At 41.0% G+C, this 20,610-nt stretch overlaps 1 protein-coding gene across 2 annotated transcripts in view; it reads right to left on the bottom strand.

Annotated features, from left to right (window-relative positions):
- SERPINE2 (serpin family E member 2) overlaps positions 1 to 20,610 on the bottom strand; it is a 428,055-nt gene that overhangs the window by 178,084 nt on the left and 229,361 nt on the right. Inside the window, exons 5-6 of one of the 2 annotated variants that reach the window (XR_013602351.1) lie at positions 8,791 to 8,986; positions 4,260 to 4,728 (exon numbers count right to left, since the gene is read on the bottom strand). Coding sequence is in view for 1 of the 2 variants with exons in the window: in XM_078665960.1 (XP_078522086.1) it covers positions 4,628 to 4,728; positions 8,791 to 8,986 (297 nt within the window). In the remaining variant the exon portion in view is untranslated. The remainder of the gene's footprint in view (positions 1 to 4,259; positions 4,729 to 8,790; positions 8,987 to 20,610) is intronic. The other variant, XM_078665960.1, reaches the window with a different exon arrangement.

Genomic DNA, 20,610 nt, shown 5'->3' with positions numbered 1-20,610 from the left:
AGATAACCACAGTTGATGCTTTGTGCTTTTAGGCACTATTTTCCCAAAAATCTTTAAAATTGTATATTTCCAGTTCAACTAATTGGACTTTTACTTTTTGGTCTCAAATAATTTATTAAATGTTACTCTATATTTCTAAATTAGTGTGAGATTTTTCTTGCATTGTGTTTTCACTTTATGGCTGTTTGAAGTACTGCAGAAATGCTTTATGCATTGCCTCTAAGTTAAACCGGATTGCTTTGTTAAAAGCTACCCGAGAGTTGAGAACAAGTTAATTTTAACTTTGCTTGTTTTTAATCCTTCCAGAGATTGTGGTTGATGTTTCAGTAGGGTTACACCCCCCCTCAACCAGTAACCCAAATTCCAGCAATATCCTTATTCTCAAGTAAAATCTCTAAAATAAAAGCAGATTTTCTCCTCAAATATCATAACCACCTGTTTACACCTCAAAATAGATCCCCTTTTGTTGAGTGCCAATTACAGGACCTGTCTGATATAATTAAATCAATACACCCTACATATTACTTTGGAGATGTTTTACCCACAAACATAATTAAAACAACTTCTGCCGTCTAAAACCTCATGGACTGGCTATAGGAAAGACCTCGGTGTGTCAGGAACTTTTCCCAATGGACTGAAGCTGGACCAGATCATACATATCCGGAGAAAGCCAAATGCAGACCCTGATTCTCTAGACAACTACAAACCCTTATCTAACCTACCTTTGCTTGGCACAGTCATTGAAAATGTGTTGCTCTCCAATTTAACAAATACCTATAGGAAAATGCTGTGCTTTCTCCCTGCCAATCTGCCTTTATAGAAGGCCACAGCACCAAAACAGTGACAATAAGAGTGCTTAATGATATTCACCGTATGTTCAATGAAGGAGAGGTGTGCATACTGGTATTGACGGATTTGTCAACGACCTGCAGCACAGTGGACCATTTTAATGGGCAGACTAGATTGGAATACAAGGATATTGTGCTAAAATGGGTCAGATGGCTCCTCTTGGATTACTCTCATTTAATCAAACTGGAATTTTCGGTCACAACGAAAATAGATTTCCTGCGGTATACCACAAGGATCTATTCCTTCCCCAGTCCTGTTCAATCTTTATGTTGAGCCTCTAAACTAGCATCTCAAAACTATGGCGTACATTTGTACAAATACATTGGCAACCCACACCTGTTTATAAAGAGGTTTTCTATCCACAATCCACACACACTCCAGGGATGTTCAAAGAAATTATATGTTTGGGTATCAGAAATTTGTCAATCTCTCTTATTCCCTCCAGAATTACTAATTAATCTCCCATAAATCGAAGAATAAGATAACACCTAATCTGTTTGCTGAACGTTGCAAATGTAACCTCCCCCTCAGATACAGTCAAATTGCTAGGAATTTGGATCAACATGATTGCTACCACAGGTAAATAAACTTGTGCAGTCTGCAAATTATAATCTTCACAAACTAAAGAGAATTACATTTCTTTTCTCAAATGACCAGCCGTAGTCAACAGCCCATGCCCTAATCATCTCAAGATTTGATGTGAGAAATGTCATCCTAGCAGGCTTTCTACATAGGTGTTCCTGTCCCCCCCTCTAGGGTATCCTCCATCTTACTGCCAGCTTAATTGCAGGGAGGAATTAATCTGATCACGTTAACACAGATCTGAGTGATCGACACAGACTACCCTTAGAATCGGGGTACATTTTGAAATCTACTGTGTCACCCTGCTGATCTTTTTGGGCAGATCGAGACAGTTCATGGGCAAGAACTCAATAATTTTGAAAACCCCAAAATGTGAAATCTCAAATACTAAAGCAATTCCTTTCGGACTCTGCTATTACCACCTTGAGCTCCCTCCCTCCACATCTAAGATAAGCCCTGAACATTCTTTCTGAAAAAGTCTAGAGACTCACCTTTTCAATAATTGTTTGCGCAAAATAGGCCCCAATGCAAGCAATTAACATTAAGACCTTCTCCAGTGCTCCAAACTGTTTTTCATGACACCTAGGGGCAGATTTACAAGCCACCAGCGCCACAAGTATGTCACTTTTTGTGACGTACTGGTGGCGCAGGGGGCTCCTCCATATTTACAAGGACTGGAAAAGCCACCCTGCGTGACTTTTCCTCTCCTTGTAAATACGGCCCCTTCACATGCAGCACCTTGCGTTGAAGGGGTGTTACATGGGTGTTGCATGGAAACACCTACATAACAAGACACATCTCCAGATCTACGAGAAATCGTGAATCTGGAGATGCGTGTGAAAGCTACGCTACCCTAGAGGTGGGCGCCACAAGGCGCAACGAGGATGAATGTTTTAATTTCTCTTCGTTTTTTCCTCTTTCAATACGTGCTGCATTCTACAGCACACATTGAAAGAAGAAATAACTGTAGTGATTGTTTTTGTGCAGTAAGGGGCACCTTCCTGCACAAAAACAATCTCCCCATGACACAGGCATCCTTGCACCATGGTGCAAGGGTGCCTGCACCAGCGCATGGCTGCAGTTTGTGCACCTGCGCTGGGAGAAGCACAGAGATGCAACATATTCTTGTAAATATGTTGCATCCATGTGCTTAGGAAGTGCCGCAGCACAGAGCAGCCAAATGGCTTGTGGTGCCGCGCTGCAGCACTTCCTTGTAGTTCTGCCCCCTAGTTTCTTGTCTCATTTCTCTCAGATACTGGTGCACCCACAGATTCCTAGTCTATTTGTTGCTTTAGTCCCTTGTACCACAACCTCAACCTTCACTTCTTTCTACTCTTCTTTTCCATTGCTCCTTCTTGACCATGTCCTTGTTTCTCCCTCACTCCCCAACCCCCCTCCTCCCCCCCCACCCCCTCTCTCTCCGGGGCTGAAAGCAGGTCCGTGCAGAGAGGACCCCCAAAACTCAGTGGGAGGACCCAGCTAGCCAAACCCCAATGAACATTTGTGACATATGAAAGACTAATTTAATTTGAAATTAATTTAATTGCATCAGTTAATTAAAACTTTTACAAAAAGAATACAAAACTTTTAAAGGACATACGAATCAGTTTGTACAGATGTCTAAGTAAATTTAGAGCCTGCCTTGCTTTTTTCCCTGTGTCGAACCCTCAACAAACGATTGCTCTATTGTTTGGGGGAGGTGGGTTATATCATTGTAACTGTTACTTGGGACACATTCGAGCGGAATTAAGTGCTGGTGCTTGTTATATTCTCCAAGATCATGAAAAGTTAAGGGCCCTGAAGTTTGCTCAAACTAGCGTTCTTAGCTCAGTGATAGTTGTGGTTCAAATAAGGTTAATCTGGGCTCCTGCAGAGATCCTGCCTTTGGCGATGCGAGGTGAGGCAATAACAGCATGAGACCAGGATGTTACTTCAACTCTTTCGGTGTCCTTGGGAATCCAGTGCTGTGGGCGAAATTATTTGTCTCCCACTTCCTTTGTGTGGATAGTCCGATATCAATTTCTGGACTTTGCAAGGACGTTCGAAACTGCCAAGGCGCTGGTGCGGCCTTTTTGTTTCAGAAATAATTGCCTGAGTAGAATTATCCTTTCCTGGATCATGGCAGGACAATAGCACAAAAGGTGCAGCCATGATTCGTGTTTATAATTGCATAACCTGCAAGCGCCTCCGTTGTGTTGGAAGACCAAACGGCCCCACATCACATTCTGCAGTGAAGACCCCATTATCTTTCGGTTCACCAATGTTTTCCATACCCATGGTTTTATAATTTCTATTCGAATTTGCTGCCTCTGTATAGATTGCGGTAGGAGCACAATTCTCTATCACTGTTTGGTGCAGATGTACTATACAAAAAACAGATTAACAAATGAAAGTTTGCTAATGCCTTCAAACACGACGAGTGCTTTAGCACACGCCGTGTTTGACACTGTGCTTTTCTTTACTTAACAGTGCACCGCTGCGGGGCTGATTGTGGGCCATTGAGTTAGTATTCAATGCTAATTGCAGGGCACACGGGCTGCAATTAACATTGAATACTAACTCAATGGCCCACAATCAGCCCCGCATCGGTGCACTGTAAGGAAAGGAATGCAGCAAGTGCAAGGGCCATTTGCACGACCTCCCAAAACCCACTTATCTGCTGCTCAGTTTCTTCTTCTGTCCAGCAAACGACGGGTTTTCGCGCCACTCGCATTTTAAAAGCGGCGGCGTGACCTGTATCAGGATGTGCACGCTAAATAATGAGCACTGCGCGCTGGGGTGCCTTCAATGCGCGCGCGTGTGGCCGCGCAGGTTATTGGGAACAGTGCCTACAACTATGCTGTCAAACCGGACCTAAAAAGCATAAAGAATGGAAAGGAAGTCGCATTTCCAAAGTAAAGTACTGGCCCATCAGCTCTACCACTAAATAGAACTTATTTTGAGATGATGTGCACGTGATCAGATAAAATGCTGCTAAGGAGTAATAAAGGCAAGGCTTGACATGGGATGAACTTGCCCCATGTTGGGTGCTGTGGTGAGTGGACATCAACATTTCAACAACTGACAAGACCAATAAATGACTAGGGCTTACCAAATGTCACTATGTATATATAGATATGCAATGTTTATTTTTAATTTGTTTTTATTACATAAGGATGGCGAAACAAATAAAGTGGTCAGACCTAAAAAAACTCACTTGATATCTTTGCAAAGTTTGCCTTTGAATTATCAAACATATCCGTAATGCCAAGACTTTTAAGAGGATCCTTCAAATCGGTCTCTGCTTCTGCTGTGAATCTATATAAAAGACACAAACACAAGGCTTCAGCAGATAGGTACCACAAAACTTTATTTTCTAAACTAGATGAAGAGGAAAAACAAAAACTTAAAGTTTACAAAATATTTACAAATTCAAATAGGAATCCTATTAAAAGCAGTTAAGAATGACAAGAATGGAATTTGAGAATTATTTTCACCCTATTGTGAACATTTGTGCAGGATAGCATGAGTCAAACTGATCTAGGAGTACTTGTGCTGTACAAGACGATAAAGAAAATAAACCAACTAAACGACAGTATGTCTAGTTAGATAACACTCCAATTAAGAGAATCCCTGTTTTGAAGCTATGGTTGATTTAATTCCTACATTAAAAAAAGGTTTATAGGAGAAAATGTGACTTTCTAAAAAACTGATAAAGTTGTGACCGGATAACTTAAGGCACAACTTGTTACAAACAAACCTAGCTTAAAGCGGAAAGGGCAAGTAATGTCTTGATAGTAACCTTGTCTGATGTCCCATACAAGCAACAATGCCTAAAGGAGACAATTAGCACAAGATTCTTTGGAGGTTAGCAAAAAAGCATTGTTAAATAAATCTGAAGGAAAACATTTTTTGAAAAAATGTAAGTCATAATTAATGGTTCAGAGTTGAACTCCACAGAATTGAAGTTGGAAGAGGGTTACCTAAACATACTTGGCTATCAACAAAAACTGAATATTAAAAAAAAAATTTCACACAATGAATGTAACACTTCTGAAACGTTCAACCAGTGATCTGCAATAATCCCCCCCCAAACAAAAAAAAATTCAGCTCAAGTTGAGCAAATATGTAAGCTGATTATCTGACTCGTGTATATGCCTCTGGGCGCTGTGGCAAATGACAACTTCAACATGCTCGGCAATGTTGAAATGGCGACATCTATGTAAATTAGTAATAGCTGCTTCCAAGACATTGAAGAACTGTTACAATCTATTTTCTACCCAGTTTATAATTTGTTTATAATCATAAATTATGGTGTATGAACTTTAAAACATATAATCGCTAGTTTCAATTCGAATTTCATTGGTATTATAACTCTACGTCTTGCCCAACATAATTAGCGTTTTGACCTTCAGAAGGGGGTCTTTAAGCCATGACAGTGGTTTGAGACGTACTACTGATCCAAAGCTCTTACCAGAATAATCTCTACATATTACAAGTAGATCATACAATGGCATTGCTGAAGTCTTATTAGTTTTTTTGGTGTAGTGGAAAGTGCTCCTTGAACAAATACGTCCTTAACTCTTTCCTGAATTGAAGGAGAGCACAAGCAAACCTGGTCTGGAGAAGGTTTTCCACAATCTGGAGGGTTATACCCAGAGGGTTTGGCTCAGTCTTGATTTCTGGTTATTCTGTATTTTTTTTAATAGTTCAAGCATTGCCATTGTTTTGCACTTGGAGTGGCTGTACTAACCAAAGAGGCTTGGTTTATTTTTCAGGAAGGCTCGTAACCGTCATGATGGCCTTGAGGGTTGCTGTTTGATTTAAAGAAGTGGGGACAGGCAAGCGTAATTAATTTGTGATGTAATGAAATCAAACTTTCACTATACATTAATGAGCCGCGATGCAACAAGTAGAAAGCCTTTGATGATGAATAAATGTAGGATACCAGTGAATCAGCAAAGAATGCCTTACGGGATACTGTGGGAATGGAGCAGTGCACCTTTTGTTTACATTTTTTTTTAAAAACAACTTTCATGTTAAAACAAGTTGATTTGTGGGGATATTTGGCCTAGAGATGAAAGTTGCCAACTTTGGAACCTGGGGACCCAGGTTTGTCTTTCAGCCTCGGCTCAATATCATGTGATTCTTGCAAATCAGGTAATCTACAAGGGCCATATGTACGACGTCATTTTGCATTTCCTAACAGTGTGAATCGCTATCTCAGGCTGTTAAGAATTGCTAAATTGTATTTTGGTATTTACGAAAGGCATTTTCGATGGTGCAATTTGCGATTTCCATTATGTATAAATCGCACTGTTTGCATTTTGAAATTGGAAATCGCAAATTGGTATTACCAAATAGCCAATCCCTAACACTATGTACAAAGGATTTCATAATGAGATTAGTTGCAAAATTGCCATTAAGGGAATGCAAATACCATAAATGTGTATCACATGGTAACCATGTGCAGACAAAAAAAAATCACCTAAAATACACCTTCCTCTTTCAGAAGGGCGGATTTGTATGCCTTGGCGACGAGGAGGAGTATGAGGATTTTGACTGGTAGGCAGAGAAGGAGGAGGAGACAGGAAAATTTTAAGGTGAATGTCACCCTGCTTAAACAGACGGAGGAGGAAATTAATGAGAAGTATAGACTAAGTAGTGAGGTAATTTTGGATGTAATTGCAGAGTTATATCATCAGCTACCACCGACAGTCAGAAGCAATACAATCCCACCACGTGTGCAGGTATTGTGTTGTCTACACCTTAGTTTCTGGCAGTTACCCATGAGTTAAAGCGCCTGTGCCACGAGCATCAGCCATCCTGCTGGCCACCTTCTCTTTGGTACGGGACCTTCGGTCATACCAGCATTTCCATATTTCAGGTATGGACCTCTAAGTGACACCAAGAGAGTTCACTTTTTGGATGCTGTTCCAAATTTTGGTTTTCTAGGTGCTCGGTACAGAAAACAATGCTTTGATTTCCTAGTAGTGGCCACACCATGTATTTCTAAACTTCCTGCTTTTTGCATCATCATTCTGCATCCAAAATGAGACTTTTACTAATTGCGATTTCCTATTTGGAAATCACATCCGTGTGATTCCAAATAAAATTCCTAATTGCGATTGCAAATTTGTAGGAATTGGGAATAGTGGAATACTCTCCTACATATAGCTCATTTTGCGTTTTCCAAATAGCGATCTCTATTAAATCTCCATTTGGAAATCGCTAACAGAAACTTTTGTACATATGGTGTCAAGTGCCTATAAATGTGAAATGTTTTTGTGCAATCCCCACTTGATATACACGATCGTCTCCAAACACACCCCATAATATGTACAGTCCTCCTTTGCTTTCTAGCTAGGTTTGTTGTATATAAATACCAAAACATAGTGTTTCTAAGTAACATTCACCAGGCAACACTGACCCTATTGGATGCAAATGTTCTTGAGGAATATAGTGAAGGTTCCCAGTCCCAACTCATTTTCTGATATTTTGGAATGTCAGCAGTCCAATTTTAGGCCACACAATGGTTATAATAAATACCTATTATACATTCATGACATCCAGTGGGAGGCAACATTTGAGTAAATTGGCAATGTTAATCTGAAGAGATCTAATGGTTTTCTTTGGTATGACAAACTTATAAACTGGATGGTGATTTTTAACTGAAGGTACACCATGTCAAAATATGAATTTAGTCAAAGAGGCATGTGACCTCCCAAAACACTTTTTTGTTCCCTGACTTATGTGCTCTTTCCTGATTTAATTCATAGACAAGGCATGTACTTTCACCTATGCCGATACAATTCAGATTACCTTTAAGGAGTTTGTGCTATTTAACCAATAATCAAACCAAAATGAAAATCTACTTCCATGTCTTGGAATGATAAAACCCAGAATGCGTTACAGCCGGTTTTAACTAGTTAAAATACAACTGAAGTAACACACTTTAGTCCCGCAGCTCAGTTATGAAGTGTCATTTGCTTCTCCCAGCCACTGAAATTCTTTGTTCAAGAAACTACTTCCAGAGCCTAGAGACATGAACCCAAAAAGTGTCTGTAAAGGTGTCACTAACTCAATCTACACTTAGTATCTTTTATATTCGTGATACAGGCTGGTTCCAAGACTATGTAGCATATGTTATCTGCTTCTTACAGTTTCAAATAGATGTGCACAAACATCTCAAATTTGTGTTCAGGTCTATAATTGATTAATTCACAATATCTGTTTTAAATTAGATTTAAAACAGACCGAAACATATCATGGCCGATCATGCATGCATTGCTGAATTTGTCCAATAGTTGGTTTTTCCTATAGTTTTTTACATGCAATTTGGATAAAAGATAATAGGTACATATATGAAAAACTACTAACTTTGGTACAATGACTTGCACTTTCCGCTGGCCCATGGACATCCAGCTTTGTATGGTTTTGGTGCTGATGTGAGGAATTATGGAAGAGAGGGGTGTGCTTTCATCAGAAGGGACAGCAATCAACATGCTGATAGTTCCTCCATGGTAAGGAAGCTCAATGACATTGTAGCGAAGACCACTGGGAGTGCTTGTTGAACCTGTTGGGCGATAACATTCCAAAACAAAATCACCAAACAAAGTATTAAAATAAACAGGATTCGAAAAAGATGCATTCATTTCATGGTTACAGATGGCTACTCCTACACCACAAAGTAATCAGATAGAATTTAACGTTAAAATTAAGGGAAAAAAAGTCATTTAGGCCCCGCTAAATTTCAACCTAATTTGCTAATAGAACGCACATTAAGGTACATGTTATACATCTAAATCATCTTAACAGGGACATCAAACTAAGGTCCCGATGGCTAGGTCGATTTCAGATGTTCAGGATATCCCCGGAATATAAATTTACATATATTGAATCTAAATTAGAATATACATGGTCAATGATTAACCTAAATATCCAGTATGCCAGGTGCACAGCTGTTATGAAAGTATTATAATTTCTAAAGAACATTTACAGCAACACTTGTGAAAAACTTTATCAAAAAAACTAATTCAACACTTTCATAAATGTGGTTTGGATTCAATTTGAGAGTTATTCATTTAGATGAATTGCAACATGCTTAATTGTAATACATTGTTAGTCAATGCAAAAATCTTTTGGCAAACATTTACTTTGTTCACAATGTACTATGTCAACAATATAAATCAATAGACTGTTCAAGCAATCATTAATTCTTGGTCATGTCCTCATGCCAAATGCATTTCGGGAAAAGATGCCTTCTTCAGGGGCATGAATTGAAATGATGAGGAAGTATGACGAAAACAACCGTCCTTCTAGATGACTTACGGTGTGGGAACAAACTTAGAGTTCATTGAACTTCTCTTGACTTAATCCAATATGTAAACAGCATAGGAGTACGAGGGCTTTTTTGTTGTATTAGTGAGGAACCCTTCGTTGGCTTTCCATTAGTGTGCCTGAAGTACGAGGTCATTCAAATGGTGTTCTTCGTGGTTACAAGCCAGAAGTACTCGTATGCTGTTTACATATTGGATTAAGTCTAGAGAAGTTCAATGAACTCTAAGTTTGTTACCACACCGTAATAGTCATCTAGAAGGACGGTTGTTTTCGTCATACTTCCTCATCATTTCAATTCATGCCCCTGAAGAAGGGATCTTTTCCCGAAATGCATTGGGTATGAGGGCATGACCAAGACTTAATGCTTGCTTGAACAGTCTATTGATTTATATTGTTGACATAGTACATTGTGAACAAAGTTAATGTTTGCCAGAAGATTTTTGCATTGACTAACAATGTATTACAATTAAGCATGATGCAATTCATCTAAATGAATAACTCACATAAATGTGGTTTGGATTCAATTTGAAAGTGTTGATTCGTTTTTTTGATAAAGTTTTTCACAAGTGTTGCTGTAAAAATTTTTTTTTTTAATTATAATACTTTCATAACAGCTGTGCACCTGGCATACTGGTGGTTTTCCACCAGCAGTTTTCCTAGTTAAGGCTGGCAGCCTTTCCACAACGTAGCACGCACTCTTTGTTCAGTTTAATTACATATGAGTAGTCCTTGAACAAATAGGGTGTGCGCAGACTTCTCTACATTTACCTAAATATCCGTCATGGATCGGACAATCTAGGACTTACAAAGGACACCACTGCATTATACACATTTTAAATCGATGCAAAATTACTTACAAATGATGGGCCTAGTAACGCTACTTTACTTGAATGATCAAAATCCACACTTTATGTTCTCTGAACTGAGAATGACTGCTGCACATCAATCCAACATTGCTGTCTACCGTCTAGGATTATCAAATCATTAAAAAGCAGGTCTTCTTGTCAATGACCTTCTGCTAAGTTAAGATATTCAGATCTAACTAGCCGTGCCTTGCCTACCTAATTAAAAAGCTGATCACACATCTTCTTACAAGTGATACCATGTTTGAGATTTTGAAGGGCATCATCATAACCCTACTGAAGACGTTCTAATCCTATGATAAGAAATTCCCAAAATAGTTAAAAAATGGATATTCAGTGGTTGACCACTTAATTTGGATACTAGCTGGGATAAAACTGTCCATCGAGGGACTAATCCAGGGATGACAAATGAAAGCCTTTTCTAAACATTAATGAGAAATCTCCAACAGGAGAAATAAAGGTGAGGATACAGCACTCATTTTGGGCAAAAAGGATTTTCTCCTGATGCGCTGGGCTTCACCTTTCTCTCCACTACTTCAACATCTCTTGGCAATTATCTCAGGAACAAACGATCAGGAAGTGCATATGAGAGACTGAACGCATGTGGGTGTGCACGCCTATAGGTGCATGTCAGAACATGTCATGTTATGCGCCCAACTCACGGTGTGTTTGTCATGATATGCAAGGACAAGAGGGTGTATGTTTCAATATTGGCAAAAAGGATATGCATGAGAGGATGCCTGTGTGAGAAAACAAATTGCAAACTAGTGAACGAAAAGAAAGTGTGCATGTTAAAGAAACCAAAAGCGAGAATGCACAATCAAGGACGGGTGCTGGGCATCACATTATGGCTGTTAACAGTTGTTGGTGATGTGTTTATTTTTGCATGATATTTTATTTTTTTACAGAAGCAACATGCATTGTGATCAATGTTCACAAATATACTTATTGACATGAATGAACACTATGTATAATAATAGGATTGAATTCTGCTGAACTTGCTAAGCATGATTTAGAAAACCAATCATATCCAGACTTCTGTTTCTATAGATATTGAAGGTTTACCTTTCTAATCCACATCCATGTGGTCCTGGAAATGGAAACAGTTGTTTATTAGATAATGAGTTAATTTAAATATGCTGATTCCAGTCCAGAAGAAGTCATTGTGCTACATGTCCGACAAAAACCACTGGCCGGAAGTACATGGGTAGGATAAATGTCAATATAGTGCTATCAAGAACTGAACGAGAATGGATGTATGTACTATTTATTGGAAAGGGTTCATGGAGGACCCGCAAATAGAATAAAGGATCAATTGACTTGTGATAGGTTGTGCAACCACCTTTAAATAATCAGAGTCTTTAAAGTAAACCTCAGAAGACAGGAAATAGACCAGTTAAACCAAAATTCCACTGCACCATCATATGCGAAAGGTGCTAAGCATATGGCAATAAGGGACTGTGGGTATGATTAGTTTGTCTGCATGAATGTGGAGAAAAAAAAACTTACAAATGTGCCAGGAGGTAGCTTGACCCCATTTGTTTAAATATTAATTCGATTATTTTCACAAAAAAATAGTTAATTCAACATTGAATGTCTTTCGAGGTTTCTTTGTGTCTGGTGATGGAGTTTTAATTCCTTAGTTAATGCCTCAAACATAGGCCCTTACAAATTGGCTCGGCTCACTTTTAACTCCAGTGTTGAAATTTAAAAAGGAGGAGAAAAATACTCCAACTTTGTCCAGTTATTGCTGGGTTTCTGGTGATTGTTAAATTGTTTTTCTGAAGGAAACATAATCCATGTGACTAAGGCTGTAGTTGCTCAGGAAATTAGAGCACGGATAAGACTTCGAAGAGGCTAATTTGATTTCGTATGCTTTTTGCTACTTATGTAATACAATAATGTGACAAAATGATTGTCTCAAAGATGCTCGTTTGCACCATACCAATGTTTCTGTAAGAGAGCCAGTGGTCATATTCACAATCTGCATCAGTGAGTGCTTAGGGGCCCAGCACTGTGTGACCTTCCTCCAGCGGTACCTTCACAGATTCATTCTGCGTCCTGTGGTGAATCAGAAATCGGGCACAGGTAGCGTTTGCATCCAATTTCACATACAGAGTAGAGCGCAAATGTCAATCGGAACCATGATTTTTCTGCCACTCAAATGCCTCTAAATACTACTGGGCGGACTCTGCAGATGTTTAGCAATGTAGAACGTCGGACAATGCAGTTTTACTAGTCAGCAATACCAAAACCTAATTTTTCAAATTTCTGATATTGAAAACAAATCGCATGGTTAAAGTGCCTAGGCCAGAGTTCTTCAAACTTTCGTAGGTTGAGCCCCCCCCCCCAGCAGAATGGTTTTCGATGTTGGGCCCCCCCACCACCGGACAGAAATTTCTGGAATCTAGTACACTACATAATCGACCGCCGCATACATATCACGGGCCATATCTATTAACTAAACTGTAGTTATCAATTACATCTTTTAAACACTTATCCGCTGCTGCCGTGAATAGATTGCTGTTACAGTTTTTTTTAGCTATGTGTCTAAGTTAGTGTAGTACTAGTAGTAGGGCAGAAAAGTACCACGCCACGGAAGAGCACTACCACAAAATGGGGGATTTTAGTTTAGGATGGGCTCACCACCTTCTGCTTTGGGAGGCCTACAGTCAGGAGCCACAAGTGATGACAAGAACACCATGCTGGCACGGCTGACCTGCAGGCATGATGTATTTTTTACTCATGTATGTATGTGTCCGTTTAACAGACGACAACTGTAGATTTGGCAGCCCAGCGACTGCCGGCATGGTAGAGACACTGCGTCTGCTACAGTGGCGACGAGGCAGAAAATAACTTTACAAGGCCCACAGTCTTTACTATCCAATCGACATACAGTGCGTTAGGTCTTTTCCACCGGCGATCCAAGTGGCAGTGAGCAGGATGGCACAGAAGTTTACCTGAGTGAGGTGACAGGAAGGAGGACTGTGCATGGGGGTAAGAAGAACTGTGAATTAAATACCGCCCCGATCATACAAAGCATTTGAATTTCGGAAAATATAATCAAATAGGAATGCCGGTGGCAGCATGGCAATCGTAAACAATATGTTACATTTAAAAGCCATTCAATATTCTGAAGCTCTCAGGTAGCTTGTTCGTACATATATTTAGCCAATTATGATTTTAAAGTCAATGTATGATTCTGTCATTAAATAACAGTTATCCTATGGAATAAAAAGCCAAGCAACACAATGCAAATGTTGATATTAGAGAAATTGTTTTTAAAGAACTGATAACTCACATAAACTCTGCAGCCAAGGCGGTCTAGAATTTATACAAGTGAATACATTGAATTATTGCTCCAATATGTGTGTCATTTCTAATGTTTATATACACACATTTCCCTCGTCATTACTGCTTGATTTTGCTCGCAAGAAAAGTGTCACTCAGTGGTTGAAATGTAACTCATAATTACACTGAAATTATAAAAGTGTCACACAAAGCAATCGTAAACCTTGGCAGCTATGGAACATTCATTTCAGCTACAGTGGGAGACAAGGAGCCTCCTCTGCTTTGAAATCGAATGCAAAGGAACAGGACTGTCTCTTCCTTTGCTTTCAGTTTTAGCTGAGGAGACGTCCTGCCTCCCACTGCAGCTGAAGCATTTCAGCGCAGGCCTGACAAGCATCACGCATCAGGTGTGACGCTAACGCATTTCAGTGCGGTATTCCGCATCACCGCACTGAAATGCATTGTCAGGCATTTCTGCCACTCTGAAACTCTGGCAAACAGGGTGCCAGAGCGCGCCGTCAGCGCCTGCCAGCTGCTCCCTGCAGACTTGCTGCAGGCACTGGGCAGTAAGTTAATAGTTAATTTTGTCTGCTCTCAGCTCTGGAGTGGCTGAGAGTGTTACAATGTATGGCTACAAATTAAATCCGACAGCTGACTCGTGCTGGCAACATTTATATTTCCCGCGCCGCGCGGCTTTTAGACACACCAGACGCATCAGACACACTGAGTGACATTCACACCGACAATTACCGAGAGCGGGTGCGAGGCCTGCCCAGGCTGGCTCAGCAGTGGTTGCCAACGCTGTGGCACACCAGGGGGCCCAATCTCCGCCATGTCCTGGACCGGAGGAAGAGAGTTCAGTAGTGGCAGGGAACTCAAACTGAGATTAGAGTCCTCCGTACACTGCCACTGCGGACTGACGCAAATTTAATAAAACCCAGCAGCGTTGCCGGACTGAGCAGTAAGTGAGTGACCGATTTAGTCACTCCCGCTACACTACAATGACTGACAGGACATATGGCCGCCCGTGCCGCTGCGCATCAGAGGCATCGCGGGCGCAAAGTGCGGCTGGGCGGGGGACTTGTCAGTGAGTCACTCTGCTGGGAGAAGAAGAGTGCATGATGCAGTGTGCTGTGCGGCCACGGGTCCTTGTGTGGTTCACGCCGCAGCCACAGGACGGACCGGAACGCAGAGACAGTAGCAGTCTGAAGCAACTCCAGTTCATTAAGTAAGTGTTTACGCGTCAGGCAGACTTAGTGAGCACAGTTTAATTAGTGCTTGTGTGACATTAGCGCTGCCTCAGAGATGCACACACAGTCTGATCATCTCTGGTAAATTATTTCAGTCTGACTCACAATCAATTTAGTTTCAAATCTGCAGGCCTGGCCGCAGGGCTGCTCTGTCTCCTCATCCTTATCATGGCCGCCCTGACTAACTAGATTTATCTTAACAGACTACGGTTGACAGTTTTACCAGCAGGCTCTCCCTGCTCTCTCGGCACTGGGGCCCGGCTGGGGGAGGGGGAGGAAAGGAAGGGGGTCCGTTATGGCTCACGTCATCATCATCATTCTTCAGATGCCCACTGTCCGCTCTCAACTGTTGTAACATCATTACTTCACAGCGTGGAGCGCACCACGCATTGCAAATGATTGAGATGAGAGGAGATAAGATGATAATTAACTGAGATACAGAAATCTGCAGGCAGGGCCGCTCGTCATCCTTCAGGTTTACATCTGCAAGAGATCTCAGATTTCATTTAATTCTGCAGACAGGAATCTCAGCAGGCCGTCATCCTTCTTGGGTACTTCACTTGAGGCTCAGGGATTTTCTTTAGACTACGGGTGCCGGTGTGTGATTTGCCACTAGTCTCCTTCTATTTCTGGTGCTCTACAGCAGTTTCAAGAAGTTTTTGGAGTTTTTTGTTATTCAAATGGCTGCAATTTCTGATATTTGGAAGTTTCCTTCGTGTTCATTGAATGATTTTTGTTCGCGAGAAAGTGTCACTCATAGAAGTTGGAATGTCACACATAGCAATCTGAAACCTTGGCAGCTATGTCAGCGCTACCTATTACCCCCTCCTGGGATGGTGAACAGTTAGCACTTCGCAAACAAAAGCATGGGCACATCGTGACCAATGATTTCCCCTCCCTCCCCCCTCCAACCCTCTGTCACCAGGAGTTCTTTAATGAAAGAAATTCCCATTTGAAATGGGTGAAGACTTGCGACGCGGAGGACAACAAAGGTAAGATTTTAGAGTCGAGTGCGCGTCTCGGCTGGGATGGTGTCGCACCCCCCTGGGGGGGCGCGCCCCCACAGTTTGAAGAATTCTGGCCTAGGCTAATACTAACTCTATGCGATTTTACCAATCGAGTTTTCCTTGGGGTCAGTGTTTTAGAACCCTATATATGCTTATTCTACCAGTGCCCTGTCACTGCAATCAGAACCTAGGATTTTTTTCCTTGCACTGCCTCTTCAGTTTCATCAATGTGAACTCCGGTCCAGTAAATGATATCTACAAGCCCTGGCACTAAGCCCTCCAGAAACATGGATTTGGCTCTCCTGGGTACGTGTCAAATTCATTCCAGACTAAGGTTTTTTTTAATGCTATTTATGCCACAGCCATTTGGACACATTTTTTCCAGCATCTTCTTGGAATGGATGAGAAGTGGAGAACCATTGCAAAAGTTCCTTAGGAGGAACAAACTAGTTAGCTCTTTCTGGTTTCCTGGTTTGTGCACTTCCAGACTGGGAGGAATTTTATTTTCAAAGACTACTTTTTTGGTATAGTTTTAGCCACTCGAGTCCTTGATTTCCAATTTCACTCACCGCAGTTTTTTTTCCATAAAAATCTTGGAAGAATTGCATCCTTGTATTGTAAATAACAGAAGTTGGGTAGAATTGTTCTTATGCTCCCCCACACCCAGGTACCAGTGTCCCATTTCAACACCTGCTTTTCCAAATGATAAAGAGGGACACATGCAGACGTACAAAAAGGGACACTGCAGGGGTGACAGGCATTAACAAGTCTGAGCCCTAGACATTGGTTGCTGAAGAAGCTAGCCACACCAGACACTTTTTTTCAGTTGCCACGTCCACTGGTTATTTCTAAGAATGGTGTTATAGGTGAGGGCGAGAGATCCTTTTCGGCTTTCTCTCTGCTACCATCGTCTTTCTCAGACATCAATATGGGGCATACACAAGCAATATTTACACAGGACACATGGTTAGGTTATTCCCTTGCCTCACATGCAAACATGCAGGATGACTACGCAGAGATATTTTAAAAGGCACTGTAATAACAGGTCGTGTGGAAAGGTGCAAGGGATGCATTTCTATTTAACTGATGTATTTTGCAAGACACAGACTTATGCTGAATGGACATCTATTCTCAAATCCTTTATAGTAATAAAGTCATGCATTCACATGCATCTGCAAACAGACTAAGGTTTCTACCTGATAACAACCATTGGCTTTCACACATCTTCATGAGAGGTTCCCCAGATTTGATTACAAGACAAACTCAAAAAAACTTGGTTGCATTTAACTTTATTTTGAAGGCCAGGTACAAACAAGCCAGACTTATGTTATGATCATTTTTTCACTTAGTCTTTAAATACTCACCAACTCAGAAATCAAACAATTGCTATCACAATGTCAAACTATTGGGGTGCCCCGCCTAGTCTTCAAGAAAAGAGTGCATCTTTGTTCAAATAACTGGGTACTTAATTGCTGAAAGATTAAGAGCCCCTTGAACAGTAGTTCTAAACTTCCACTAAACGGTGCTTCCTAGCTAGCACAACAACAATTCCTAAAACTTCTTATAATTTAGTGTATGTAAGTTAGATCTGATGCTACTTATACAAAGGGTCAAATTCCAATCAGAAAAAAAGAAACCCTCACATCAATTATCTTAATGCTCACCATAACAAAGTGGCATTTACCTCCTATGAGACTTCAACATTAGGGGCCATCCAAAATGGATCACACTGTTCTCCGTACTCAGACTCTCACCATACGCAGAATCTGGTTAACATGCATGTGCCACACATTCATACGGAATGTCAGCACAAGGGTCTGGAGCTCACACTAAAGCAGAGCTAGTGCTGCCACCAGAAAACGGAAAAGACATGTTGCCACTGTACAAGATAGATTGACCTGGTAGGCTGCCATTACATGCTGTCGCTATGAGCAGGACTGACCTGGGAGGCAGCAACTTCATATCATCCATTTGAGCCTGATCAGCCTGGGAGACCGTACATCACTGCTGGAAAGGGCGTGTTTACACCTAGACATGCGATGCAGCATTCACCCAGCAACTGTGGCACCAAAGAGGGCCTACCACAAAGACGGAATATACGGGCTGAGCCCTTACAGCCACCTGACCTGCGAGAACTGGAGCACAGGTATTGCGAGGTCACGACAGAGCCAAAAGAACTGAGACACACTCCTAGAAAGTGAACATGCACATTTTGAGGGAACATTATCCTCTAAATGATAAGAGCGGCTCTACCCATCCTGATACATCACTGTACATCATGAATCGCACACCAGGGCCTGTGCCCCATGTTCAGCGCTCTGCTGCTCTTCAGCGTTGTTTGCGTTCTACAAATACCATTACATACATCCAAATATCAAAGATGCAGCAGTGATATTCCAGAACCACGTGCATGGAACCGATTTGCTCTGGTGCGTCTCTTCGGCCGCTTGGGGCACTGGAACACAAAGTACATTGACAGCATTTTTGCCCTTGCTTCTGTAATCTGCTGCAGGAGCACGGAGGAAGGAGTTCCTTCATTTGGAAGGGGCCATAACCCATGCAAATAACTATGGTTACAAAGATCAGGTCTCAAAAATTCAGTCGCAATTTGTGACCAGTATTTTTGCAACCAGTAAAGAATTTTATGAACTGACAGTCAGATAGGTCTATTTGTAAAATTCAAAATCAGAGTCGTCATAATCTGACCTACCTCATGAATATTAACGAGGTAGGCTGCAAGTTTACTCAGTTCGATTGATCGCCTAGACCAGGGGTTCTTAATGCTAGGCCTACTTGGCCGATCTGCGACTGCTACAAAATGTAATAATATTAAAAGTAATTCACTAATATTAATAAATTATATACAAAGAAGCAAAATTTAAAATGTGAAAACTTTTCTAGATTGGATTGTGAAATAAACAAAATATTTCAATATTTAAGCATGTATTTGGTATATGCTCGTTTGTGTGTGTATTGTTTTGAAGTTCAAATTATAGAAAATTCTTAGGCTGGGGAGGGGGGGGGGGGGGGTCACCAGCTTCCAATAATGGCTTAGTGGGGTCCCCCAATTAGAGTAATGATTCAGCAGGGGCCCAAGTCAAAAGGTTAAGAAGGATTAGTTACTTACCTGTAATCCTAGTTCTCTTCCAGGGGTATCCTCATCAAAGTCATAAGCATTAGAATATTCCCGCCCATGCGCAGGACCCCGGAAACAATATATTATATGTGCCCCACATATATATATATATATATATATATATATATATATATATATATATATATATATATATATATATATATATAAAAATAAGCAATTGCAGCCAAATAAAACAGAGCTGTAATATGCTGTGAAGAATTTCCATCATACAGTGTATTTTGCATTAGAAACATGAGAAACAACACCAATGCTTGTTTAGAAACTGTTTTAATGCTTAAAAAACAGTAGAAATTCTCATAATACACTGTAAACATATACAGCTCCCAGGCTGCATTGCAAATCCCCAGTCTAAAAAGACTGAAAAGCTAACCTGTAGCTGAATGCACTAAAACGGACGCTGTGCCTTTAAGGCACCTCTGCCCCTAGCTTCCCATCATGCCTCAGGGGTTACAGTTAGGTCAGTTGTTCTTTTCGGAGACTGAAAACCAAACCATGGTAATAACAGGTTAAAAAACATCTCCTATGTAATAAACAAAGTCCTTTGCCCGGGGAGGCGGGAGGGTTGCTTATGACTTTGATGAGGATACCCCTGGAAGAGAACTAGGATTACAGGTAAGTAACTAATCCTTCTCTTCCAGGGGATCCTCATCAATAGTCATAAGCATTAGAATAGAGTAGCGAGCCTCACCTCATCCCTGCGGGCAAAGGAATCAACAGATAACATTCATATCCGTAGGCCCAAGAATAGGCCTTATTCTACCCAAAAAGGTTTCTCAAGGAGGCTTGCCCTACTTGAGAATCCGCTCTGGAATCAGACTCTAGGCAATAATGCCTTGTAAAGGTATGGACTGATTTCCATGTCGCAGCCTTGCATATTTCTGACATAGGAATGTCATGCAAAAAAGCTATTGTGGCTGCTTTCCCTCTAGTGGAATGAGCTTTGGGTGATTGCAACAAAGGTTTGCCAGCCAGCTGGTATGCTAGTTTGATACAAGAGACAATCCATCTGGAGATGGATCTTTTGGCTGCTGCAAACCCGGTCCTCATTGCCCCATAATTGACAAAGAGTTGGTCTGTCTTTCTGGTGTCCTTCGTTCTTTCTAGGTAAAACTTTAGCACCCGTTTAAGATCTAACGAGTGCAACGACCTCTCAGCTGGGGTCGATGGGTTAGGAAAGAACGAAGGAAGGGTAATCGTTTGATTTATATGAAAATCCGATACCACCTTTGGAAGGAAAGATGGGTGAGCCCTCATTACCACTCTGTTGTGGTGAAACACAGTGTAAGGTTCCT

This window comes from Lissotriton helveticus, chromosome 11 (genome assembly GCF_964261635.1).
Source record: "Lissotriton helveticus chromosome 11, aLisHel1.1, whole genome shotgun sequence".
In the NCBI taxonomy this organism is placed as follows: domain Eukaryota; kingdom Metazoa; phylum Chordata; class Amphibia; order Caudata; family Salamandridae; genus Lissotriton; species Lissotriton helveticus.
The sequence above is the reverse complement of the archived record's forward strand: the minus strand, read 5'-3'. Positions and strand labels throughout refer to the sequence as shown.